The sequence below is a fragment of the Pteropus alecto genome, unplaced genomic scaffold (assembly GCF_000325575.1).
Source record: "Pteropus alecto unplaced genomic scaffold, ASM32557v1 scaffold102, whole genome shotgun sequence".
NCBI classification, from domain to species: domain Eukaryota; kingdom Metazoa; phylum Chordata; class Mammalia; order Chiroptera; family Pteropodidae; genus Pteropus; species Pteropus alecto.
In genome coordinates this window covers 1,880,787-1,889,912 of record NW_006432224.1, presented here as the reverse complement: position 1 = coordinate 1,889,912, position 9,126 = coordinate 1,880,787, and the positions used below count along the sequence as shown (strand labels likewise).

At 61.0% G+C, this 9,126-nt stretch overlaps 1 protein-coding gene across 1 annotated transcript in view; it reads right to left on the bottom strand.

Annotated features, from left to right (window-relative positions):
• The window catches only part of APBA2 (amyloid beta precursor protein binding family A member 2), a 37,153-nt gene that overhangs the window by 21,081 nt on the left and 6,946 nt on the right, over positions 1–9,126 (bottom strand). The window contains exons 3-4 of the mRNA XM_025043523.1: positions 2,924–3,004; positions 2,151–2,187 (exon numbers count right to left, since the gene is read on the bottom strand). Coding sequence (XP_024899291.1) covers positions 2,151–2,187; positions 2,924–3,004 — 118 coding nt within the window. The remainder of the gene's footprint in view (positions 1–2,150; positions 2,188–2,923; positions 3,005–9,126) is intronic.

Here is a 9,126-nt window from a genome sequence, read left to right as displayed (position 1 = left end):
CTCGACCAACGAATGCAAGTTCCCGTTTTCAAACGCGCCTAATCCCCGTGGCGACACCAGGTGAGCGCCGAAGACGAGATCGCATGTTGTTCCGTTTGCGAAAAACAAAGCCGCTTTGGTTTTGGTGTGTGCCACGAAGCGACGGTCATCTAAACGCAGAGGCGCGGGCACAGAAACAGACACAGAGGTCAACGCGACGGCTAAGAGCCCAGACGTGAGTCCGCGCCCGTGTGGTCGGCCCGTCTACGACAGGGCAGCACGCGCGTGCGACGGGGCGGGGACGGTCTCTTCAGTACGTGTGCTGGGAAAACTGGACAGATACGCGCAAGACATGGAAACGGGCCACGTTCCCACCCCGTACGCAAGAATAAACTCAACACGGATGAAAGCCTTACATGGGCGACTTGAAACCGTAACACTCCTCGGAGGAAGCACAGGCAGTAAACTCTGCCATTGCTCTTAGCGATATTTCCTGATATGTCTCCTGGGGCAAAGGAAACAAAGGAAAAAAATACATCGATGGGACGACGTCAAACTAAAAGCTTTTCGCACAGCAGAGGAGACCATCCGCGTGAAAAGACGGCCTACTGAATGGGAGAAGAGATTCGCCAGTGATATATCCAATAAGGGATCGATATTCAAAATACAGGAGGAACTCGCACGCCTTAGCATCGAAAAACCAAACGCTGCAGTTAAAAAATGGGCAGAAGACCCGAGTAGACGTTTTTCCAAAGAGGACATACGGGTGGCCAACGGACACGTGGAAAGATGCTCCACGTCACTCATCATCGGAGAAAGGCAAACTGAAACCACAACGAGGCATCGCTTCGCACCTGTCGGGATGGCATCATCGACACATCAACACGCGGCGCGTGCTGGCGAGCCCGGGGGAGAGAAGGGACCTCTCGTCCACTGTTGGCGGGACCGCGAAATGGCGCCGCCGCTCTGGAAAACAGTGTGGCGGGTCCTCGAAAAGTGAGAACTCCCTTACGACCTAGCAAGTCCACTTCTAGGTATTTATTCGCCCGAAGAAACCCAAAACGCTAATTCAAAAAGATGCGCACTCGTCTGTTTCACGGCAGCGTCATTTACAATCGCCGAGCCGTGGGCCTGACCTAGGAGCCCATCACGACATGGCTGGATGAAGAGGAGACAGTGCGTCCGTGCAGTGGACATAAGAAAGAATGAAATCTTGCCACGTGCCCAGGAGCACGGATGGGCCCAGGCGGTGCCGCCCTGAGTAAGTCAGACAGAGAAAGACAGACATCACCTGATCTCGCTCGTCCGTGGAAACGGAAACAGACCCGCAGGTCTGGAGAACAAGCTGCTGGCTGCCAGCGGGGGCGGGGTGTGGGGGTGGGGGTGGGAACGGAGGAAGCATGAACGTGAAAGCACACAGCCAAACATCGAAACCGGGCAAGAGAGGCCAAAGTCACTCGTTTCCAAAGATTCGTTTACCTCGTTATCACAAACACTCGTAAAAACTAATTGCCCGCTTATTAGGAGAATTAATACAATTCACGTCGTTTATTATTAGAACGTGCCAGCAAGGGCGGGAAACGCCCTCTGGCAAAGACAAGACCGTGCGAGGCCCTCTGCTGTGGCACTGGGGTACCTCCCGGAGGAGCCCCCAGGCTACCGGGCGCACTTCGAAGCCAGGGAGGCAGGCCCCCCACGCCAGAACGGGGCGGACACACAAGACGCCCGCCAGGTTGGGCTTTGAGCGAATGTTGAAATGCGACATTAATCCCCTCAAAACGGACAGGAGAGAGCAGAGGCAAATGAAGTCTAAATTCGGACGCGATTAGATCCGCCCTCATCAAAAGTGTTTGATTGCAATTAGCCGCTTATACAGACACGTTTCAATCCATTAATTCAACCACCGGTGTCAGGCGTGAGGCCGCTGCTGAGGGTGTAAGTGGGGGGGTGGCCTACCTACCGTCCCCTCGACGGGGTCCCCCCCACCCGCCAGCACGGGCTGGCACCCTGACCGGCTCCGACAGGCGAACGGCAGGCCCCGGCCTCCCCCAGCATGGCTCGGCCCTGGCGGGGGGCTTCTCTGAGCTTCGCAGGACGGAAACCAGAGTGACAGCACCACGCGCTGTGACCCACCCGCCCCTCCATCCGAGAGACAAAATTCAGTCACTCACCGGCCACGAAACTCGGAAACGATGCCACCTTCTTTGTCTGTTAGGGGAACAAAACGCGCAGCAGTCGTCAGCAGGGGGCCCGTAGGGTCTCGCTAAGGTGGGCACCCCAAAGAGAGAAGCCAACCCCCGCCCCCCGCTGGGGTCAGCTCCGCACGGCGACCCGGTCTCGTTCAGGCGCCAGGATGCTGGGCAGGGCGCGCGTCACCCGCCCGAGGGAAAACGCGCCTCCACGGGCGACCGTAAAAATTAAGGATGGGTCCCAAGGCCACCGTCTGAGACCTGGGCACTCTCGGGCTAGCACGCCCCTGCCCGAAGGGGTCACAGGACCCGACGCCCGCCCGACTGGATTACCAGCGTGCGGTCTCGTGGGCGAGAGGCAGCGGCCAGGGTGGCGTGGTCACACCGCCGGCGACAGAACATCCCGCCCTGGGAAGGACGTGCCCGCTCGTCCTTCGAGACCACGTTGCTGGTCTGGAACAGTGGTTCTCGGCCGGGGCGGCGTCTGCCCCCAAGGGGACATTTGGCAATGTTTGCGGACACTTTTGGTTGTCACAAACTTGGGGAGGGAGTTTGGTGCTGGCGTCTAGTGGGCAGAGGCCAGTGACCCCCGTGTGTGGCCCTCCTCCTCCAGGGCCTGCGGCCCTTGGCCCTCCCCCTACAGGGTCACCGACTCTGCTTGACAGGGAGGCCCCCCCAGGCCCCGGGCGGGGCGCAGGGCCAGAGCCGTGGAGAGGGCGGCGGACAGGACGGGCCCCTCGTCCCCGGGAACTGACCTCCGGGAAGTTGTTGTTGTCACTGGGCCCATTGAGGTCGGAGCGCTGCTGCTTCCTCGGCTTCTCGGGGCTGCTGCAGACCTGGGAACCGGGAGGGACAGGTAAAGACGGCGTCCTCGGACGGAGAGACACGAGCCAGCCGCGAGCCCACGGACGCCCTGGGACGCAGTCCTGTGGGACGCGCGGCCGCGTCACCCACGCGCATGGGTGTCCCTCAGTTTCCCGCCATCGACGCGTGACGCTTATGCTTCTGAAACGTTATCTGAACCGTGCTTTCTCATTTCATCCATTTGTTATCATGACGTAACCTGAAATTTACCGTCCTCACCATTTCAAGTGTGCAGTTCAGTGGCATCAAATACAGTCGCAGAGCTGTGCGCCGCCCCCACCGCGGCGCACCCCCAGAACTGCTTCCATCTGGCGACACTGAAACTGTCCCCACTGCCCCTCCCCCAGCCCCGGGCACCACCAGGGCGTGACTGTCCACTCGACTTCTCTAGTGCCCCACAGAGCAGGGACCTACAGGATTTGTCTTTGCGACTGGCTTGTTGCACTTGGCACAGTGTCCTCAAGGTTCGTACACGCTGCGGATTATGTCAGAATTGCCTTCCTTCTTTAAGTGTGAATAATGTTCCATTGTGTGTGCAGACCGCGTTCTGTTTGTCCCTCCAGCTGTCATGGACACTTGGGTTGCTCCCACCTTTTGGCTACTGTGAACGGGGTATGGAAATATCTCTTTGGATTCTTTGGGTAAATCCCCAAAGAAGGATCGCTGGATCATACGGGGATTCTATTTTTAATTTCTGGAAACCACCATCCTGTTTCTGTAGCCTCTGTACCATGTTACATTTCAACCGACGGTGTCCAAGGGTTACAGTCTTATTTCTAAAAAAACTTGGTGTGACGCAAACTCTAAATCCTAAAATCTAAATTCTTTAATGAATGCAAATCAGTCCATCTTCTACTTGGGAAAATAAAATGCGCAAGGACATGTCGTAATCTTAAAGAAGACGTCACATCAAAACTTTCATTTCAAGTAACAAAATTTGAAGTGTAGGTATATTTTTTGTACCTGTGGCCTCACACCATCCATAAGAGAGAATCTATAACACCGTTCACATCCCAAAGGGGATTCTGGGAAGCCAGTATGGTAAGCCACGTTCCAGAACTTTCTGGACATAAATTATCGAGCAGAAACCATATGATGATGACCGCAGAATTGGTGACGATGAGTTACATTTATAAACAAATTGGTCTGCGTATCACAAGTATCTGTTACACGTACTTGTTTGTAAATAAGTAAGTGACGTTATTTACGACAGCCCACTCCCGATGGCCAGTCTTCCTCCTGCCCCAGGCTGTCACCGTCGTGTCCCTTGACTTAACCTCTCCGAGGGGTAAGAGAAAAATGACCAGGCCCGGGCCACACTCCTGGCGCCAGCGGGAACAGGGAAGGCAAACGCCAGGCAGACAAAATACTCCCGGCCAAGGTCCCCTCCGTGGTGACAACCACCGCCGGGTTTCAGGGGCCGCGGGGTGAGGGGGAGGGCTCGGATGGAAGGTGGAAAAGCCGGGCTGGGCTCTGCGGACGGGGACGATGTGCGCACAGAGGAAGAGGGGACAGCGTCGCCATCCAGAGAGGAATCGGGGCTCGGCGCGGGAGGAAACGGGGTCTTCCTGGATGCAGGGTGCAGGGGTGCAGGGCCAGGCGGGCCAGGTGTCTGGCTGGTTCCTGCCTCCTCCAGCCCCTCTGCTGGGAGCTCAAAGGACCGTCCCCAGCCGCCCCCAAACCCGTGAGCCCTCAGACCGCGCAGGTGGGCCTTGACCTCAGCCCGCCACCCTCGGACACCCCGAGGCGGGCAGGGGGCTGCTCCTCTGTGCTTCACGGCCCCCCTTAGCTGGCAGCGCCCCTTCCTGCACCTGGCTGGCCACTTCGGCGAGGGACCCACTGGGCCAGCTTTGTTCCCACTCCTAACTCTTCCCACGATGGCCGAGGGACACCAGGGAACATCCCCTGAAGGGCATGAGGCGCTCTCAGCCCAGACGCTGCTCCCACCCACCACGAGTCACCCCGATTCAGCGTGGCCCTGAGCAGCACCCTGCTGTCGTGGAGCCTCGGCGACGCCAAGTGTCTCACCCTCGTGTGGACGGCCCCGAGGCTGAGATCCGGGACTCCAGGACCCGCGGGGCCGAACGAGTCATCGGCCAAACAGCCCGCAGAAACGCACCGGCCCGCAAACGGAACGTTTGTGCTCCGCACCCCAAACTCACGTCGAAACTTAACTCCCAGGGTGGTGGGGGCCTCTGGGCGGTGATTAGGGTGCATGGAGCCCCGTGACGGGATGAGCGCCCTCACACAGACCCCAGAGCTCCCTGGACGCCCCCGTAGTGAGGACACAGCGGGCAGAGGATCTGGGAAGCGGCCCTCGCGAGCCGCGGGCTCTGTGGGCTCTGCGGGCGCCTCGCCCTCGGGCCTCCGGGCCCCAGGACGGTGAGCAGTGAGCGTGGTTTACCAGGCGCCCAGTCTGAGGCATTTTGTTACCGCGGCCCGAGCAGACTGAGACACTGTCCCTCTGTGCTCGTTCCGGCTCGCCCGGGACCTGATGTCTCTGGCAGAGGGGGGGCCGCGGATGTGGGGTCGCACTCGGCGGACACCAGGCACGCTAGGGGGAGGCAGCACTGGGCCTCTGCTCGCCAGGTGCGGGTGGCTCTGGCGAACGGGAGAGGTGTCCCTTCTGGGGGACGCAGTCACGCAGGTTGTGCAGCCGCAGGCCAGGCAGGGCCCACTGCCCCGCACCTATCCATCTCAGACCCCGGCGTGGGGTCCCGGGACGTGGTGACCATGGACGACACAAGGCCGCAGGTCCACCGACGATGGCAGCCTCTCCCCAAAGCGTCTGTCGACTCAGCCCTCCCTGCCCGGTAGCATTTTCTAACACCATCCCAACTGCCCCTCATCGCCATGGCAACCACGGCTCCCCATAGAGAACCAGGCTGTGTGCCGGGCGGAGCCGGGCCTGTGCCTGCTCCTCAGGGGGTCCGTCTGGTGCTCTATCTAATCCCTCTCCCGGGAGGCATGGGGGTGGGCGGCAGGGGACACGCGTCTGAATTATGCTCAGAGGCCCATGGGGACCTGGGCTCCCGGCATCTTGGAGGAAGATGCTATTTAAATCCCCGATGCTCTCCCAGGGTACAGGCACCTCTCAGAACGAGACGACTCGGTGCTCACAGCCGACACGGGAGCCAGGCCACGCCCCCTATGTGGCTTTAGCACCTCAGCTGGGACCCGCATCAGCCACCGCCCAGAGAAGGTGGCCGCAAAGGTGCTACTGTCTCGGACCTCACCCCCCTCAGGAGCTCTGAGGACAGAGCAGGACCCTGTGGCTCAGACTGGCCAGGACCAGGGACAGCAGGCCACAGGTGGCTTGCCCGTGATAAAAATATGCTAATTTGCATAAATCGTTCTAATAACTCGGCTGCAGTTGGTGAAAGTAAGGTAGGATTTTTTTAAAGTGTGGATGCCGGTTCTGTCTGCCTGATGGGACGGAACGCACGGCACGCGACCCACTGGCCGTGCGTGAAAGAGTGGCCGGCAGGTCCCCGGCCCCCATGCACACGTCTGTGCCGAGGTCCCCCCCGAACCACGAGTGCGTTGGCGACAAGCGAGGACCTCACGTTAGGGACACGGCGCCATCTCAAAGCCAGGCACACGGCGAGTCGCCCCGGCCTGTGCTTTCCGTCCTCACACGGGACTCTGTCACAGAGATGCCGGGGTCAGGGGACCCCGCGAGGTGGCGGCCTTCTCGGGGGATCGTTTGTGTGCCTCGTTTTTGAAGGTCATCCCTGCTCATCGGATAGTCCAACGAACGCTTCCTCCATCCAACGTGGGGGCCAGCGGGGACCGCTGCAGGAGGGGTGCCCCCCGCGGGGACAAGCGAGGTCGCAGACCCTCGGGGACGGACTGACAACACCCTGAACAGCTTTCACAAGCCCTTCGATCCGCCTCGACACAGAGGCGGCTCAGAAAAACCGCCACATCATTCTTTTTTCTCTTGTTCCTCTTGTGGGGTTTACCTGGAGGACGGGAGCTCGGATAAAGGACTTATTCTTCTAAGAGATTCCCCACGCGGTGACTGTATCTTATCAAAGCCACCCTGCGGTTTAAGAGAATCATGACGAGGCCCCTGGGGGGCCTCTGGGCAGGGGAAGGGGGCGCCCCCCACACGGCCCTCTCCCCGCGTCCAGCCATGTCACACAGCACATCTACACCAAAGCACTAGGCACCGTCTAACCGAAACTGAGGTTCGGCGGGGTGCCCTGCCATTGCCTGCAAATCTGGCCACCCCGGGGGGGCCGACAGCCTGCCGCGCGCGCAGGAGCCCCACGTGCCACCGCCGGGGCCCCACCTTGCTCTCTGCGCCTTGTCTGCTGAAATCTCACATGCCCCTGCACCCTGGCAGCCAGACGGAGAGACAGCCAGACGGAGAGACAGCCAGATGGAGAGATGGCCACGCGGAGAGACAGCCAGATGGAGAGACAGCCAGACGGAGAGACAGCCAGACGGAGAGACAGCCAGACGGAGAGACAGCCAGACGGAGAGACAGCCAGACGGAGAGACAGCCAGACGGAGAGACAGCCAGATGGAGAGATGGCCACGCGGAGAGACAGCCAGATGGAGAGACAGCCAGACGGAGAGACAGCCAGACGGAGAGACAGCCAGACGGAGAGACAGCCAGACGGAGAGACAGCCAGACGGAGAGACAGCCAGACGGAGAGACAGCCAGATGGAGAGATGGCCACGCGGAGAGACAGCCAGATGGAGAGACAGCCAGACGGAGAGACAGCCAGACGGAGAGACAGCCAGACGGAGAGACAGCCAGACGGAGAGACAGCCAGACGGAGAGACAGCCAGACGGAGAGACAGCCAGATGGAGAGATGGCCACGCGGAGAGACAGCCAGATGGAGAGACAGCCAGACGGAGAGACAGCCAGACGGAGAGACAGCCAGACGGAGAGACAGCCAGACGGAGAGACAGCCAGACGGAGAGACAGCCAGACGGAGAGACAGCCAGACGGAGAGACAGCCAGACGGAGAGACAGCCAGACGGAGAGACAGCCAGACGGAGAGACAGCCAGACGGAGAGACAGCCAGACGGAGAGACAGCCAGACGGAGAGACAGCCAGACGGAGAGACAGCCAGACGGAGAGACAGCCAGACGGAGAGACAGCCAGACGGAGAGACAGCCAGACGGAGAGACAGCCAGACGGAGAGACAGCCAGACGGAGAGACAGCCAGACGGAGAGACAGCCAGACGGAGAGACAGCCAGACGGAGAGACAGCCAGACGGAGAGACAGCCAGACGGAGAGACAGCCAGACGGAGAGACAGCCAGACGGAGAGACAGCCAGACGGAGAGACAGCCAGGCGGAGAGACAGCCAGACGGAGAGACAGCCACGCGGAGAGACAGCCAGACGGAGAGACAGCCACGCGGAGAGACAGCCAGACGGAGAGACAGCCACGCGGAGAGACAGCCAGACGGAGAGACAGCCACGCGGAGAGACAGCCAGACGGAGAGCCCTCCGCGTCACTGCCAGAGCCTGGGGAGGGGTGGGGGTGACTGCTCCCTACACAGGGGGTGCCGACGACGTTCTGGAAGAGAGCGGTGGTGGCTGCACAAGCTCGTGCCGAGTGCCAGCGAGCCGTGCACGTTCGAAGGCGGGCGCACCCGGGAGATCCCCGCGCTGCACCCGGGGCCAGGGCCATGGACTGTTTGGCTTCCCGGGGCCCTCGGATCGTCTGCACCGACCTGCAGTCCACCCGGTGTGCGCCGGCATCATGCCTAAAGAAAGCGACGCACACCCCTTCGTTTAAAAATACCTCGTCGCTCAAACACGCTGCCCGTCGCCCAGGCCTCGGAGCGGCGATCGTCGCTGGGGCGCGTCTGGCCCGCACCGGACGACGCGCGACATCCGCGCGGTGAGGCAGGAGGAAGAGAGTCTGCCTGCGCGTGGAGCGGCGTCTTACGCCGCGCAGGTGTCACCACGGCTAAAAGGACGGGCGGGACGAGCACCGCCGCCCGCTACGGCTCTGCGACACGCCACCTCTGCCTGGGGGGCCGCTGCGGCCCGGGCTGGACCCCTGCACGCAGCTAGCGGACCGCAGGCTCGTGCGGGACCGGCCCTCCCTCGGGGGACGCACAGGC